This window comes from Bos indicus, chromosome 23, assembly GCF_029378745.1.
Source record: "Bos indicus isolate NIAB-ARS_2022 breed Sahiwal x Tharparkar chromosome 23, NIAB-ARS_B.indTharparkar_mat_pri_1.0, whole genome shotgun sequence".
In the NCBI taxonomy this organism is placed as follows: domain Eukaryota; kingdom Metazoa; phylum Chordata; class Mammalia; order Artiodactyla; family Bovidae; genus Bos; species Bos indicus.
In genome coordinates, this window is record NC_091782.1 from 11,287,257 (window position 1) to 11,305,807 (window position 18,551).

At 37.6% G+C, this 18,551-nt stretch overlaps 1 protein-coding gene across 6 annotated transcripts in view; it reads right to left on the reverse strand.

Moving 5' to 3' along the window:
- Positions 1–18,551, reverse strand: part of SRPK1 (SRSF protein kinase 1) — an 85,276-nt gene that overhangs the window by 10,787 nt on the left and 55,938 nt on the right. For 3 of the 6 annotated variants that reach the window (XM_070777421.1, XM_070777427.1, XM_070777422.1), the window contains 6 exons: positions 18,207–18,307; positions 12,654–12,761; positions 8,276–8,345; positions 5,160–5,252; positions 4,762–4,854; positions 869–3,345 (listed from right to left, as the gene is read on the reverse strand). In XM_070777421.1, coding sequence (XP_070633522.1) covers positions 3,161–3,345; positions 4,762–4,854; positions 5,160–5,252; positions 8,276–8,345; positions 12,654–12,761; positions 18,207–18,307 — 650 coding nt within the window. In that variant the 3' untranslated portion in view covers positions 869–3,160. Of the gene's footprint in view, positions 1–868; positions 3,346–4,761; positions 4,855–5,159; positions 5,253–8,275; positions 8,346–12,653; positions 12,762–18,206; positions 18,308–18,551 lie in introns of those variants that run through there. The other 3 variants (XM_070777423.1, XM_070777424.1, XM_070777425.1) reach the window with 3 other exon arrangements.

The window sequence follows — 18,551 nt, forward strand, 5'->3', positions numbered from 1 at the left end:
AAAGCACAGTTCAATTAAAACAAAATAATTAAGCAGTTTACATAGAGTTCAGGGCTAGAGAAGGGCTTTATGAATAAACATTATCACAAAAATGAAAGGCAACTTAAAAAAACTGGAAAATGTGACAGAAACATGGCAAAAATGTTACCAAATCATCAAACAGGGAAGCATGCCAAAAGAAAAGTTGGGTAACGTAGGCAAATGACCAAAAAAAGGCCAATAAAACCTATGAAACAAGATTCTGACCATACTAGTCATTAAATTAAATTAATTAAATTAAATTAAATCAAATTAAAACAAGATACTCCCCTTTTGGGGCAATCAAACTGGCTATTAGGAACAAAATGAGAGAGATTACAACAGGCTCATTCAAACACTGTTGGTCACCACAAACCAGTCCAACTGTTCTCCACTTAAGTTAGGCAACATTTACTAAATGCCTTTAAAATGTGCTTACTCTCTGCCCCAGCCAATCCCATTTCTAAGAATTTATACTGAGGGGTGAACGAGACAAATACATGAAAGACTGTGTATTCCAGTGCCTTGAGGTTCACAAAATTTTGATATTTTGCACTTTGTGATATTTAGAGAGAAAAAAAAAAAAGACAACCCACAAATATTCAGGAAAAATGGTGCTGAGTTATAGGAATAACAATTTTCTTAGAATTTTCCAAAATGTACTTTGTTAATCCCACTTCACCTCCTTAAAGATAGAAACAAAGCTACCAACCACACAAAATGATATGTGTTTAAATTATACAGTTTCACGGTATATTAAGTCCAAAAAGCAACTCAACCAATCCATTCCTCCATTCTGAAGCTAGGTCAGATTAACTTGGGCAACAAACAGAAATCTTCTGGAAACATGTAGGTTATTAAATAATTTTATTGTACTGCATTTACAAAGAAAACAGACAATGCACCCAGTAGAAAGAATAAAAATGTGTTTGGGGTTTTATTTTTTACTGAGAGCAAATAGAAATCCTTTAGTGAGATCCTGGCAATTTGACAGTAAGTTCAATAAAGGTACATGGGAAAACTTGGAAGATCAAATTCTGCAGCTGCCTCTTTCTACGGCTTTGAATTCATCTGGCTCTTTAAGAGATGGGGGGAAAGCCCTTATTTGGTGGGAAAACATTTCCAAAATGAAGTTACAGGTTCTCTCATTACATTTCTCTTCATGTTAGTTGTTAAAACAGGGCCTTCTATTTGTGTATGTTTTGCTTAGTTCACTTTAATGTCATCACCAGAATTCCTATCATTCCACAATTGTGATTTTACAGTGTAGGAAAGAATTCAGTTCTAGTCTGGTATTGCTTTACATGTATATATCGCTGAAAACCAAAAGTGGATTAGAACTGCTGAAGGATTTTCCCTGCCGTTGTTTGATACAATCTATTTTCTTTATTCTTGATAGGTGCATAGACAGCCTCATTTAAAATTCTTTCTACAGGAACATGTCTGATTTCAGGATTACCATCAAGGATCCGATGAAACGGCTGGCCAGTTATTCAGGGTAATATGTTTGTGAGTTAAATGGATTGCATAATTGCACCACTTTTTCCTTTGCCTTTGTTGGTAAATGACAGAATCTAGATTCCAATTTTCTGTACAGAAAGTTGGCCACCCAGCAGTCTCATCGCTGCTTTGTTAGCGGAGCCTCAAGTTGCACCTCCTTGGCGTTCTGTAAATCAGTCCCGTAGCCACTTCTGGAGAATGCTGAATCCCCAAGGCCCACTTGGTCCGTGCAGAACAAGCAGCTGTGACCCCAATCCTGCCCCTTTTGCTTTTCAATATGACCCGAGGAATATATGTAATGTCTAGGGCAAGTCTAGGAGAGGCTCATCCTAAAATAAGATTCACAAATTCCTTTTCCCATTAAAAAAAAAAAAGCCTCAAGTACATTTCAATCATCTCAAAATTTAAAACTTACATTATACAAGGAAATAGCAGCAGAGAATGGCTAATCTTAAACCAATTGAGAAAGAAAAGTAATAAAAACAAACACAACCCTCAAAATAAACAACAATGAAAAAAGTACCATCCCACCCCCTCCCCTTGGTTCTTGTATCCTGGGATTTCGTTTAAGACCTGAAGCCTCTGAGAAAATGAGAAGGGCAAAGCCATAAGGGGAAACTGCTTCATGGCTGAATTCTGGACGAGGTAAAGCAAAGGCCCTAAATAAAAATTGGGGACTGTTTGTAAAAAAAAAAAAAACAAACCCAAGAACTCTAGGATAGTTTCTTCTTAGATGGGAAAATCTCTGAAACTTAGTTCTCTTTCCCAGAGTCATCCTCAATTCTTTAATTATGGGGCAATAAACTCAAGTGCAATGAGTAAAGTGCCAGCCAGGGATTAAAAAACAAAAAATAAACAGCCAATCAAAGTAATTCTGCTATTAGGGTACAGAAAAGACACAGGAAAGGACTGTTTGCAGAACATATGTGGTTCTGAAGAAATTACTAGTCAATGGTTCCAGTTCTGTTTCCATCAAAAATCAGACTGAAGATTCGAGGACCTTAGGGTTATTAAAGGATGAAAGGAATTTGACAGTGCTTTGAACAGTGATAAATGTTACCTAAATTTGGTGTTTATACAGCTCATTTAAAAACACAGTAGCTTAAAAGTCGCAGAAAAAAACATGAAGAAAAGAGAACAACAGAAACAATCCAGGAAGATGATGCAGCCTGGATACAGCAAGTTTAATGTCTCTGCTGTACATAGAAGTAACACCCTTTCCCCTTCTCATCCTCATGCTGGCAACAGGATATGCACTAGAATATTTGACTCTTAGAGTCAGTGAATAAAAGGATGAGCTCATACATCTTCATAGCTCTTTTTAAAAGGATGCTTATAATTTAAAGGATGTCCTGATGGAAAGACAAGGGTACAGGGTGTGAGGCTGTTTCACATTTTAGTCCATTAGTCTTTGGCAGAGCCCAATCAAGGCCAAATTCACCTAGGATGCCCAATGGCTGTGGGAGGATCTCCACAGGGTCAAGTAAGCAAACCCAAATGAACATGTTGGATTAAATAAAAGACACAAACACCCTAGAAACCCTTGAAGGCAGAGCTTCACCCTGAAAAGGGAAGGGGGAAATGCTTGGAGGGGAGGGGTGGAGGGCCAGCCCGTGATCTCTGCTGCAGTGCTGGACTGGGCTTAAGAGTTGAGCCAAGGGTGCCGGAGACAATCGGCGGCAGTGGCCCTCTTCTCGGGGATCAGCTCCAACATGGGCAGTAAGAAATCTGTGAAGCCGGCTGCCTCTTCCTGAGGCCACTCATACTTCTCCACTAGAACCTCAAAAAGGCCCCAGGGTTTCAGCTTCGTGATGTGTTTCAGGTCACCTACGGTAAAGACAGTACAAAGCAACTGACCAACATTGCTAAGTGACATTGTTCTGCGGAAATCCAGGAACTAATCCAGGCAGTCTATCAAGAAATCAAACTGCCACCAGAATCTAATCCTTCTCTATTCATAAAGCACCTCTCTTATCTAATGCCTTCCTTGGAAAGAAGTGTCTCCATTTTTCACGAGGCCTAAAAATTTAAAACAATATTTTGATCCACCATTCTAGGATTTTTCGTCCTGAGCAAGTTGGGTAGGCCTGTCAGGAACGAGGTATTCACTAAACTGAAAATTAAAAGCCGATATACTCAGCATGGTCTTATGGTATTCAGAGGCAATTTATTACCACATACGAAGAATAATTTGCTTGTACTCGATTTTTGGCTCAATAATCTAGTAAATGTTGCTTCAAAATAAGGCAGTAATTAAAAAATAATGAGCTAAAAACCACGTCCAACATGTCTAAAAATAAAACTAAAAAAACACAAATTTTCAGATACAGCTGAATCACACTGTACCATTTTGGAACATCAATCTCCTTTTGCCTCCTCGAAACAATTTTTTTTTTTTAAAGACAGTCAATTATCAGTGACTTGTTAAGGTTAATGCTGCTTTAAATTTTTTTTTCTTATATAACACTTATTTGAAGTCTCTTCTGTGGGCAGTGAGTGCCTGATTACCTACTTGGTACATGCATGCCATTAACCTGACTTTGCACAAAAGGAAGAACTCTCAGGAAGCACTTCACCATCTTCTTGCCCCAAATAGAAACATTAAGAAATGCTTGCTTGCTCTCAAGTGCTGACAAAAAAAGATTTTTCTTAGCACAAGTATAGAGATTTTGAGGAAAAAGGGAACCATGACAAAAAGGGAAAAAAGGTTGGACAGTTTTCTAGCCCCTTGTAGGATCAGGTTTTCACATTTCAGTATTTGGAATGCTTAAGAAATACATATTTAAATATGTCAACATAATATTATCCAGTAAAAAATTTAAGGTGAATTTTATCTTTGTTTTCCTTACTAATAAATGATAACATAAACTTATGAAATTCAAAGTATAAAAATTAATTTTACTTGTCTTTTGATAGAACTGCCTCAGCAAAATCTGCCCATTTTTCAGAAGTGCTATAGTAGGAATAATCAACGAACTATGTGCCCACTACTAATTTAATATGAAGTAATCCCCATTTAGAAATCAGGAGACTGAGTTTGGGTCAAAGATCGTATCAGTAGTACAGCAGTTGGAATCTGAACCCAGATGGTCTGGCTCCAGTCTCTGCTAAGTCACAGCTCTGCATTCAAGGAAGAAGCATCCTTCTTGAGGTGTTGAGGACACTGTACCCAGCAGTACTTACCTCTTCATTGTCAAACACTTTTGTCCCCTCAATGTCTGGGAACAAACACACTTCTTTTACCTTTTTTGGTGAAAAATTCCTTGGAATATTTTCCTGCCACAATGAGCTTGCGAGGCACCTTCCCCAGAAGTTCTATGATCAATGCAATGTGATCTGTATGTTTCAAACATTTCAAGAGGGGGGAAAAAGACATACATAATAGGAATAACGAACATAATTCTAAACACTGGCAGAAAGAGTAGCATGCACACCTCTTTGTAAAGCATTTCAGCTTGCTTTCTGTCCTAAATGAGAAGAGGACTCTATCCAACTAATGGAGAATCCAGAAAACCATTACAAATCAGATAACCACTCCAGTGGGACTTGAGTGGTAACTAAAAACCATCTTGGTGTGAATGCTCTGCTTCCTGAAGCTGCATCCCTGGGACCTAGATGAAAACTCATGTTAACAATACTACCTCTGCGATTGAAGAAGTCCTGTGAATATTTCCCACTGAGGGCAAAGCGTCTTGGAATTCTGCCTATCAGCTCTATAATGTGCGCAATGTGGTCTAAAATAGAAGGGTAAGAAGAACAGGATCAAGGACAAGCTGTAAAAGAGGTTTTTCTATGAATAGCTTTTTCAAAAACTAGCTACTTAAAAGGAACTACAAATAAAACCCAGCATACTCAAGGGAAGACTGGGAAGGCCAAGAATTATTTCAGGTGATTGATCACCTGTAGTTGGCAAGTCCCATTCTAAAGTTTGGAGGCTTATCTATTTTATTTCTATTTTGTCTATATGTTTAGGTTCAGGTGGGTTTTACAAGTAAGGTAAAAAGTGTACCAATATGCTTCAGACATTCTAGGATAGATACTGATAACAGATATTTATAACAGTGTTCAATAGGGCTCTGTGGGAAATAATATCACTTTATTTAAGAATGTTCATGACAAAGCACTCACATATGATTAAGTTTTCACAATCACCTTGTAGAACAGGCCAAAAATTAAATACCCCATTTTAAAGGTGAGAAAATAAAACCTCAAGGTGAATGGACTACTTGAGTTACACAGCTAATAAGAGCTAGAGCTCAGATAACAGCCCCTATCTCATCATGTCTTGTCCAGAGGGTTTTTTGTAATTTAATAAATCATAGTTTTAAAGAAAAAATTAGCAACAACATTTAAAGCACAGCTATTATACTTGACCACATTTGGCTCTAAAGTGTTTAAGTCATGCAGTGCCTTGTAACTGTCCCAGCAGGACTATGGACTGTGAGCGCTGCTAGGAGACGTGCAGTTCGTCTCCAGGTGAGCTTGGACTAGCCTGCATCCACACCTACAGACAGCCCTACTACCTTTCCCTGCAGGTGGCAGAAAGGAAATACGAAGAGATTTAAAAAGCAATGGCTCCTAGCCACAAAACAGTTTTAAAAATGACTTTAATTCTGCAGTTATAGAATCAAGGTCAAAAGGAATCACTGAAACCTTCTAATAATGTATCTCAGAGGGGAATAATATGCTAGGGACATTCACATATCTGGGAATTTGGGAAGGTTTCAGGTGCTTCCTATTTTTCATGTAAAGGACTCACTGGTGTCATTTAAAAGCAGCTTTTTATTCATGAACTCACTATAACCTTTGGGCGGTCTGACTGAATTTATGATCTGGTAACAAGTATTTCACTGATACGAAATTTTTGCCAAATTTAGGCAGGATCTGCAAATAAGTATCTTTTTATACATTAATTATAAATGAGACTATAATTTGTCTTACTGTAAACTTCCAAGTAAAATACTGGTTCTTTTATTATTTTTCTTATGCTAAGGAATTATTTTCCCCTTGAAATCGTAACATTACTTTTAGTTGCAGCAACCTACCTCTCGTTTATCAATTAATCATAGGATTAATATACCTGACAGGCAAAATTATTAAGTATTATTCTAAGGTTTAGGGCTGTGGAATGTCTCTAATAGCAGAAGACATGCTACTTAGGCCCCAGTCCTACCATGACTCCTAACCCTATGCCTACACTAGCGAGGGCTAAGCGTTTACTTTTTCCTGCTCCTATAGTACTGAGGTTTTATCTCAGGACTATTAGTATTGACTGGAATGGAAGGGAGTAAGTTATGATCTAAATATCTAGGGTAACTGGTTCTCTCGCGTCTCTTGAGACTTTCATTTACATTTCACTTTTCAGGTTTGATAGCATAATACCCCATATAATATAATTCTAGCCACTATATGAGTTTTGTACCACAGACTATTTATAGGGAATCTAGGGAAAGAAAAAAAATTAATTACCCTTACAAAACAGATATAGTAGGGCTTTCTTTTTTTTGCTGTGCTGTGCAGTGCAACATGTGGGATCTTAATACCTTGACCAGGGATTGAACCTGGGCCCCCTGCATTGGGAGCATGAAATCTTAACCACTGGACTACCAGGGAAGTCCCTAGTAGTGCATTTCTAAAACAGTGTTAAGTCTATGCCCCCAAACTTATAATCCAGAAAAGAAGCAAGCAGATAATAGGGAAAATCAAGTGTGTACAGAGGTAGTAATTATAGTATATTCTTAAAAGGGGCTTATGTATTGAAATTATGTCCAAATTGTACCCATTAAAATAGGTATATGGCTATGGAGATTAGTTAGCAGAGCATTTTCCAAACAATACTTAGTAGGAGGTTTTACTAACACTGCCTACTGACACCCCAGTTTGAGAAAAGAGCACTGTCAGTTCCATACAGCACAGAACCTGTTTTCTTAAAGGATCAAGGAAAGCACAGAAAGTAAAAGACCTATTTTCCACCCTGGGTGGGTACAGTGGCAGTACTCTCTCAAAGTAATCCCCAGTGATTCTGAAAACAAAAGCGCCAAAATCATATAATAAAGAAGGTAAAACATTCCTTTAATAAAGTTCTTAAATTCATGCTATCATCTAGTTACTTGAACGCCACCATGATTAAAAAAAAATAATCACACATTTAATTGTCTGGTTTCACAGCCTCTCAGATAGAGCAACTGACAGCTTAGGCTTTTCCTACTGGTATTGTAAAATATAAACCTGTAATATTTTCTTTTAAAATGGAATTCTAAATGTTAGTATCATTTAAAAAGAAAAAATATATAGCTTTCATTTTCAGAAAGGAAAAAAAAAAGAACGCTAAATGCTGTATAATTTATATAGACAAAGAGGATATATTCTCTGCATTCAAGGAGTGTATGTATGTTGAAATTGACTTCCGGATAAAGTTGGAAGCATAACTAGGCAACAAATCGATGAACAGGTAGATCCAAACTGGGTAAAGAATGAATCACTGATTTACTAATATACAGGAAGGAAGACAACTAGATGCTTTAGAAGAAATCTGGCAAATACAAGTTTCAGTTCAACCAACTGTGGCCTTTTCTCTAATCTTTACATAGAATTCTTTAGTATCTATCATAAAATATCTACTATATCTAATACTTAATATAAAATATATTTCTTTTCTGGGATTTATATATACTTAGCACACTAAGAAGACTAAGGCTCTTTAGTACTAACAGATGACAGCCACCACGCACAGACAGCCTCAGGTGAGAGGACCTACCTTCATCTCGAGTGTACTCCTCCCCCGAATGAGGTTCAAATAAATAGTCGCCTGTGGCCAGTTCAAAGGCCTAAGAAAAAGAGGAAAAGCTTATGAAAGCCTTAAAAAAAAAAAGACCTCTGGGAAGTTTACTGCTATTTGGCTCAATTTTAGTAATTTTTTTTCTTGGAAAAACCTGCAAATGATCATTTAAAACATTGTCTAAAATTATTCTTAAAGAACTTTCCTTTCACACCTGCACCTTAATAAAATGGAGCAAGAAAACTGCAAAAGCTCAGTTAATATCAATATATGGATTATTCCAAGCCCCCTGCGTCCCAATCTCTTAATCATTAATTCAACTCTCTTAAGTTTCTCTTTTTGCTCAGAGAGGGACATATCTAAGGTGATTCTAAGTTATTAAATTATTCATGAGGTGAGTATTTTTTAATAAATTCACACATCTAGAAATTAAGATTTTGTACTTAAAACCAAAAAAATTCAGAAATTTTTCTACTTAGGACTCTTTAGAGTTTGGTAGAAAGCACTTTTAAAGTAAGTTTTGCTTTGGAAAGCACTTCTTAAACTGTCCCAGATAGAGAGTTCCCAATTCCTTGGTCTATAGAGAATCAGAAAAAGATGAAGTATAAACGGAGTCAGAAGCCACTAATACTGATCAGCAGGTATGCATTCAACAATCAGAAAAAGAGAGGCATGTCTCCTATAACAAGAAAATTTGTAAACAGTTTAAGAGGGTCTGAAAAAGCGATTTCCTTAGGAGTAAGTGTCAGTACAGAGGACAGCATCCGAGTGATGGGGCTGTATTAATTTTTCAATGATTAACAAGAGAGCAAGTAATTTAACAGCAGTTTTAAAAAGGACCTTATTGATATAAAAAGTACAGTTATCAGTCAAGTGCTAGTAACCACGGGTTAATTTTGACTGACTCAATGGTGCCAAGTATCCCAGACAATCTCAGGAATGTGGGGTGAATTTAGTTGGGGCACATTCTCAATTTAGATCCAGGTCTAGGTCTTGGTGGTCTGCCATTGTCACAAAAGCAGAGTCTTTCTCAAAAATGTATCACCTGGGCTGTACTACTGCCCAGAACAAGACCACAAAACCAGAAGTTTCAGGATTGTCTCTAAAATGTCAGCAATGCTGTGTGGCTCCTTGCTCAGCATAGCTTGTTTTACATGCTAGCAGTTCGTTACTGAACTACACTGATAAAGCAGATACTTGTTACACCCTCAAAGCAGAACAGAAACAAACGGATTCTTGTTCATCAAAATTTGTCAATCTCTCCTAAAACCAGTACTTTAATTTTTCCTCATGTTGAGATTCAGTGAAAATATTACAAGTTAAAAAAGAAGATAGTTTTCTAAAAATTTAAAATACTCTAGGCACGTTCCTGGAAGTCCAGTGGTTAAGTCTCTACTCTTCCAATGCAGGAGGCATAGGTTCAATTCCTGGTTGGGGAACTAAAGTTCCTTCCACATGCCATGTGGTGTGGCAAAACAAAAACAGATCAAAAACACTAAAACTTTCCACCTAGATACTTAAAGTTCTCTAAAAGAACTTTATTTTTGGAACATAAGGTAGCTGCTTATTAGTTACAATTTTATAATTAACAGTACAAAAAACCCAACCCAAACCAAAAGATCACAACAGAACTAAAAACCCCTAGAAACTTGCTTACAAAACACCTAGTTGAACATCTTTCCTTTACAGATGAGCAACCTGACCAGAACGGAAAGGCCAAGTCCATCCCAGATCCAGGGCTCTGGTGCTACACTCCTGTCCTTGTCTCATGCTGACCAAAGGGCCTATTCTATGCCAGTCAGGGTCATGCTAACAGCCACAGGCAAAACCAGTTACTAAATCCAGTGTGCTGATACCTCCAGATAATGGAATATTATTCAGTGCTAAAAAGGAATGAACTATCAAGTCATGAAAAGACACGGAGGAACCATAAATGAGTATTACAAAGTTAAAAAAAAAGCTAACAAATCATGCTGTTTAATTTCAACTGTATGATATTCTGGAAAGATAAAACTGTGGACACAGTATCTATTCTTTATTCATTCTTAATGCTCTTCACAGAACATTCCCTTCTTATAATTGCTTCTAACTTTGTAGTATCAATCACTAAAGTGGTAGGCAATCTCACAACTTGCCTTTTTACTTCTCAGAAAGGGTCCCAATCTTTCTATCAATTGATTGCACAGGATGAAGGAGGATCCATGTCTCCAGGACACTTATGATATTCTAAGATTTATTTTTATTCTCTGAGTATGGTGATATTTAAAGCAATATTTCTATGTCTATTAGCAAATGAGAGAAATCTGGGGTAATAAATGGGGCTCAAGTTTTCATGATACTGTCTCAAGTCAGTTAAGTACCTTCCCTTACTCAACAAAATTCCTGTATGTGAGCTGGTCCAAAGAGGGGCCTACGTTAACCAACCCCTCCTTTCATCTTTTTTGCCTTACTTCTTAAGCCTGACATTGTCAGTACTATTTTCAACAGCAAGCAGGACTTACTGCCCTCAACTAAACTATTAAAAACCACATCATAGTAAATCAAAGGCCACCTACACACTAGCTATATTTTGTATGGGGGCATCTGTATCAGTTATTTCCTCTACCACATCAAATCCCTCAATACAAAGCTTTAAAGTACGGCAAGAAAGAAGTTTTTTTCCCAATGTTTTTCATCTTGTGCACCAATACCAAACCACCTTCATTTCGGGTAGCCCCCTGCTTAAAAGACCACTGATGTGTCAAAACAAAATAACAGCTGAAATTATAGTTTGTTTCTGGTTTAGTTCAGTCATTTGATGGTCCACAAATATTTATTAAGTATTATTGTATACTAATGAATTTGTTTGATCTTGTTCTTGTTTCCTGGGAGGGCGCCTCTAAACTCTTGGGATTTCCAAGTCATAAAAGTGACTCTTATTCATGGTGGGCCCCTTAGGACCGCTCTTCAGTTTATACTAATAAGGTGACTCATAGTGGGTCCCTAGACACAGTTTCAAGAGCAGGGATGAACATGCCCCCAGTGTGGGTAAGACCAATTGTACAATCAGGAAGTTGAGGTGTTGAACTGAATGTTGTCATGCCTGACCTCCTAATCTCGCGGAAGGATAAGGAGGCTAGAGACTGTAATGAAATCTCAATAAAAACTCTGGGCACTCAAAGCTTGGGTGAACTTCCCTGGTTGGTGATACACATTGATTTGTCAGGAAAGTCAGGTATGCTAAGGACACAGAAGTTTCTTCATCTCTGGTACCCTCTCAGGCCTCAATATATGCATGTTTTCATTTGGGTGGTCCTGATTTATATCCTTTATATCAGAACTGTAATATTTTAGCTCTTTCTTGAGTTCTGTGAATGATTCTAGCAAATTACTAAATCTGAAAGGATAGTGGAAATCCCCAATTTGTAGCCAGATGGTCAGGAGTGTAGGTGGCCTGTGGACCCCCGAGCTTGCAGCTGGTGTCTGAAGTGAGAATAGTCTTGTGGAAAACTATGCCTTTAATCTGTGAAGTCTGTGATGACTCTGGGTAGTGAGCATTAGAAATGCACTGTAAGCACCCCCTCAAAAAGTCTCAGGCCCTGAACCAGACACTTAGCTATACATAATAATAGACATGGCTCCTGCCCGTACGGCACTTACAACAAGTAGGAGAGAAAAAAGTAAAACACACAATCACAAATCAGAATACCTCCATTTCAGGAAACAATTTAATATGCTCCAACATGAAGCTATTTGTGGGAAGTCATTTAATAGCAACTAAATCTGATCACTTGAGTAGTTGCTTGACAAGGAGAAAGCAGCAACTTAAGAATCCATGGATGACTGAGCTTCATGTCTGAAGAACTGCTGAATGTATAGAACTGTATGCTGCTAAGTCACGTCAGTCATGTCTGACTCTGTGCGACCCCATAGACAGCAGCCCACTAGGCTCCTCTGTCCCTGGGATTCTCCAGGCAAGAACACTTGAGTGGGTTGCCATTTCCTTCTCCAATAGAACTGTATAGAATGAATCAATTTCCAGGGTTTTTCCTATCTGATAATAGAGCTGAAAGGGCAAAGGGTACCTGTAACCTGCAAAAGCAATACCACTTCTGAGCAGTTGTTTTTAACACCCACCCCCAGCCCCATCTGTAATAAGAAACATTTGGTTCCTTCACCTAACAGGAATTGGGCAGGAACTGAAAGGAATGCCAGATGTTTATACCTAAGGTTTTGAATTCAGACCTCTCCAGACATGGGATTTAGAGTGCCAGTAGTAAGTCAGAAAAAAATTTCTTTACTATTTTTTTAAATTGCTGGTCTACTGAAATTAGCAAATTACCACATAACAAGTTAAAGTCAACAGGAAAAACATTACCATGCATGCTGTGCTCCAAATGTCAGCAGGGGTATTATAGCCAGATCCTATCAAAACTTCCAAGGAGCGATACTGCCTTGTTTGAATATCTTCGGTGAAATGTTTGTGCTGAGTAAATGAAGGAAACAGTATTTTAAAATTCATTTATTCTAAAAAGTAACAAGTCATAATTGCTTAATAACGGAGATTAAGATAAATTCACCAAAGTTTTCCCTAAACCAAAGTTCTCGTGTGGCTCATTTCTTAAGTATCATTTTTATGCTATTGGCTTTAAATAGCACTTTTCTTTACATGCCATCTGCTCTAAATTATTTCTGCAAACATGAGCCTGAACTTACATATGGATAACACAGGTTAGGCAATAACAAATTGTTTTTTAAGAAATGGAAAACTATCACCCCAAACAAAAGTTGTTTGTTTGTCTAAAATACTTTGCATTTCAACATATAAATGTTCCCAATTTAGGTTCCATTCAAACTTTTCCTTGCTGTGTTCTCATCATGAGAAAATAAAAGATGTAGGTTTCAAGTTTTAAGAGCCTTACAAACACCACCCAAAGACTTCTTGCCTTCAGTCTCGTTTTGCTACCTCACCCCTCCAAAAATACAAAACATTTATCTTGGGGACCATGTTAACCACTATGGAGATGCAATGATCAAAACAACCAGTTTCTTTAACACATGTATGGGGAAAAGGGAAAACATCTAAAAATAAAGAAAACAGCAATTTGTGAAGCGCAGAATTTAGGCAGAGTAAGCTTCAGGCAGAAAACCAACACTGAGAGGAGCTCCAAAGGGAACAAGTTTGACCAGAAGTACTTCAGGTAGAGGGGACATCACAAAGGCATGGAAAGACATTTGCAAAAGCCAAACACAGCTAACTGCTAGGTTGAAGAGTTCAGATTTCATCTGGCGACAAAAGAACACCACAGCATGTTAGGAAACAGGAGAGCGTCCTGTAAGAATACTGACAGGACCTCTGAGAACACCATTCCGGTAATCTTCTTTTGGTTTATGGCCAGATTTAGGCTTAGTAATGAACATCTGAACAATGGCTGTGAAAACAGGAGAGAGAAGAGTTAAAACCAAGGACATTCACAGGAAGAATAAGCACAATTTAAAAATTCAATGGCTAGAAGTGGGAGACAGGAAGAAGAGTCAAAAGGAACTCTGTGGTAGAAGTTGTCAACAAAAAATGGGTGGAAAGCCTTAGAGAGGGATGTGGTTTTACAGGAAAACAATGGGTTCAGATACTGAGTTTGAAGTGGAAATGTACTACAGGTGATACACTTAGAAAAACGGACATGCTGTTTTCAAGGGAGCTGTCTCTACTCATGGTGCCTTACTACTGCCTTACAAAGACTCTGTAAAGGATAAATGAGGCCAAGAGTCATCAAAAGAAGTTGAACTGGAAACACACACATCCACTTATTCCTGAAACTCCACTTCTGTAGAGAATCCAGTGTTCAATTTTTAAAGAATAAACTTGACAGGGACTTCCCTGTAGGTTGCAGTTAAGACATGTGCTCCCAATGCAGGGGGCCTGGTCAGGGAACTAGATCCCACATGCTGCAACTAAGACTCGGCACATTCAAATAAATAAATACATTTTAAAAAACAAATAAAGAATAAACTGACAAAGACCGAGAATGGCAAAGAAGTCACAGCAATACAGTTTAGGAGCTGGAAAGCAGAGAGATCATTATTAAATGTCTTAATGGATCCAAGGAAGCTGAATAATAAGCCACTAGTGAAAGCTGAGAAGCACAGTGATAAACACCACAGTATTCCTCCTCCCAAGGATTTCGAGGTATCAGGTTATTTCTGGAAGTAGGCGGGTAAGTGGGATTGAACAAATGAACACTGCTTTAGAACACCTTTTAAAGAAACAGAGCTCAGAACACAGGCATGATGCAGTGTAACAGCCCTTGCCTGACCCAACACAGAGGTTTTGTCTGAAGCAGGTAAAACAGCTCCTGGAGGATGCTCGGCATGGTTGAGGGGAGAGTACTATTCTGAATACAGGGCAATTAAGTGACTATATGTAATTGTATGCTGAACCCCCAGTTTTCTAGCTTAACTCAGTTTTCAAAACACTAGCAGTCAGGCATTTACTCTCTGGTTAAGAGATTTGAGGAAGACTTAAATTTTCTGTGGGAAACACGACCAATCTAAGACCTTGACATCTGAGGATGAAACGAAACAGCTCAGACAGATCATTTTATAGTGAGTAATTCAACAAGATCCACCAGGCACAAAGCTTCTAAACAGCTTTCTGGCACTCCATTCAAATGGTCAGTCAGTCTTTTGTTTAATGACCCTAAACAAAGAAAGCAAGGAAGACACCATATAAAGAAGAAAATGGAAAAATAGTATCCTCTCAGAGATAATCATGGAACCAAGGAACTCTTAAAAAGTAAGAATATAATAAGAGAAATAAGAAAATATAAGGCTTAAAAGCACAAGCTGAGAAATCTCCTGGAAAAGGAAGTGTTAGAAAATAGAAGAGATATGTAAGAAAATTAGAGAACCTGAATAAAATCTAACATTTGAATAATGAGGTACCAGAGCTAGAAAAGAAGAGAATCAAAGAAAAAAAAATAAAAAAATCAAGAAACAAAACCAAAGAACCAGCGTTTCAATACTGACAGCACACACTGGGTTCTTAGCTAATGGATGAAAATAGATGGCATGAGGCACATGGCTGTTAAATGATCCCACAGACTTCCTCAGGGGAAAAGATTTCATACAAAGGTCCAAAAATCAGAATGACTCTAGACTTTCAGCAGCAATGACAAGAAACTAGAAAAACATGAAGCAATGACAAACATTCTGAGGGAAAATGATTTTCATCCTAGAATTTTACATGCGGTCAACTGAGTATAAAAACAGAATGAAGACATTATTAGCTATGCAAGGATGCTCACTCCTTTAGGAAGCCACTAAAAGCTGTATATATTTCAAACAAAAACCATGATGGAGTAAACCAGGAAAGAAGATCAGAGAGACACAAAATGTATATATAGAGAGAATTAACAATAATCTCAAGGATGACTATGAAAGGAAATCTCAAATGGCAGTGACGCAGCAGATGAACCAAAGAGATGAACACAGATTAGAAGACAAGTTCCAGGATAGAGCTCTTTAGGAAGAAAAAGTTGACCAATACCCAAGGTATCCATGTGTATTAAAGTGTATGTATTCAAAGCAATGGGTCAAAGTATGGGGTGGAATTAAATGATAAAAGTTAAAAACAACAACAACAAAACGCGTAAATAAATGAAGCAACAGTGTTAGGCAAAAAGAGAAAAGGAATCATAACACAATATATACTTAGTTTAGCTGAAGATAGCATCAGAGTCCTAATAATAGAAACATGAAATTATTTAGCCCAAAGTCATATTAAATTGACAAGATAGGGGATAGATATAATGGCAGGTAAGTCCTATTGGAAAGGAAGAAATAGCTAAAACTGAAAAGAATTGGAAGCAACATACCTAAGTTATTTATTAACAATAATGAAGGTAAATACCATTATGCAGGGAGTGAAAAACTGGCAAAGGAAGGGCACAGATTTTTGAACTAAAATCTATGTAAGTGACCCTAAGCTATATATGTATGTGCGTAAGTGATGAGCGAAAAGTATAATATTTTAAAAAACCAAGCTCTTTGAAAATAATATAAAATTCCATTAGAGAATGCCAGATGCTGCTGTGCTTAAGAGACCAGCAAGATGTGGGGTCCGACCAGGACCTGGCAGGACAGGCGCCACGTGTAGTCACCACCGTGCTAGTGCCCAGGTCAAGCCTGCGCCCACACAAAGTCACTTTAGCATAGAGACTCATTAAAGAAAAGGAATGTACGCGAGAACTAAAGAAAATAGATTAATTCTGTGTAGAAAAATGACAGGAAAGACAACCCAAATAAGGCAAAGTATGCCAAATGCACAAGACAGGCGTGACGGAAGGCGTTCCAAACACAAAGGTAAAGGAACTTGAAATGACGTAAGCAGAAAACTGACAGACGTTTGAAGTTTATACCACATGATTTTTGTTAGAGTCAATGTTTTCCTCTATAATTGCTTTAAATACTTAATAAGCAGCTCCTATGTACCAGGTACTGTTCTAAGCACTATAGATACAGCAATGAATGAAAAAAAATCTCTGCTGTGATGGGACATACATGATAGCGAAAGGGATATTAAACAAATATGTAGAATCAGATTGGGTTAAGTGCCGTGGAGAAAGAAAACTTAGGGGAGAGGGTGAGAGGAAAAAAAAGGAAATACGTGAGTGAATATAAAAGGTGTGTGGGTGTAAAGAGTAGTGGTTTATGTTAGGCAGGTGTTCAGGCAAAGATCCCCCTGGTAAGATGCCATCTGAACAGGAACTTGAAGAAAATCTACTCTTTTTGAAACTAAGTTTTTTGCTTCATGTGGTGGTATGTGGGCCACAGTAAGGATCTTCTATTCATTCTAAAGGAAGCCACCACAAAGTTTTGAGAATATCTGACATGCATTTAAAAGGATCACTCTGATAGTTGTGTTGAGAACAGTAAGAGGAAAGGACAACGAAGAGAAGTGAGGAGAGCCACTATAGTCATGCAGGTAAAAATATGGTGGCCTGGTGAGATAATTCCAATTACCTAAAAAGCTTTTCCATATTCCTATCAGTTAGTGCTAAGTACTGACTTGATGTTTACTAAAATGTTACCACAATATTCTGGAATCAATACTGAAATTGAGATCCTACTTGGTTATGAACCATTAGATATAGAATGTCATGTGGAATAGGGAATGTGAAATATAAAAATGAACAGGATCTATTAAAGTGGATTTCACCTCAATAGTCTCCAGCATCCCTGTTTATAAAGCATATGGCTCTTTGAATAGTACTGTTTATTGTGCAACTCTTTGTAGATTTTTAAAAAGATATTCATTAAAAATAACACAAAAGCACTAACTTGGTAAACAACAGTATTAATAAGATACTATATATCAAAACCCCCCTTTAAAAAAAGCACTCAACTTCTGACTTAGCAATGTCATGTCTGGGCATGTTCTAGGTCAACTACAGAAGACTCATGAGCAAAGACTGTTCATCACAAAGAACTGTCAAGAATACGTGAAGGTTGTAGTATATTAGCAAGTATCACATAAAACTGAATTTGATATAAATTTGTGGTTGACAAAGGCTCCAAAATATATTAAATGAATTAAAAGGTTACAATTAATAAGTTGGTTAGATGCTGATTTAAAAAACAGAAGGGAAAGTCTGAACGTGGGCATTTGGACTATGAATGTCAATGAGGATACAGATAAAACCAGCCAAAAGTGGATATCACTGAATGTCGGTGACAGGTACCTTGTGCAGGGGCAGGAGGGGACTGTTTCAGCATACCATTCTCTCTACTCATGCAAAGGTTAAGAGAAAGTTAAAATGGTCACTGGCAATGTAGGTTGAGAACTGCAGATGTTTTCTTCTTTTCGCACGACGAAGTCCAAATTCTTATTTATCCCCAGTCTCTTCAAAACACTGAGACAAGCTTAACTTACCACCCAACAGGCATTTCCAAGATCAGCGATCTTCACTTGGAGCTTTTCTGCATTTTTTGGCTCAAGGGGGTTAACAAGAAAATTTCCAGCAGTGGATTTTCCTATAGACAACAGGTATCATCAATAAGACTGTTCAATGAACAGAGAAATATCCAAAGGTTAACAAAACTCTGTGAGGTAACACACCCAGGCCCCCAACTGGCCACCTATTAATACATTTTCTAAGACTGAAAACAAGTAAAAGCAACACCTCAAGTTTCCAGAAATAAAACCTCTGCCTTCAAAGCGACAAATAAAAATGCTGTGTGCTCACTACATGACCAATAAAGATCAAACTGAACTACA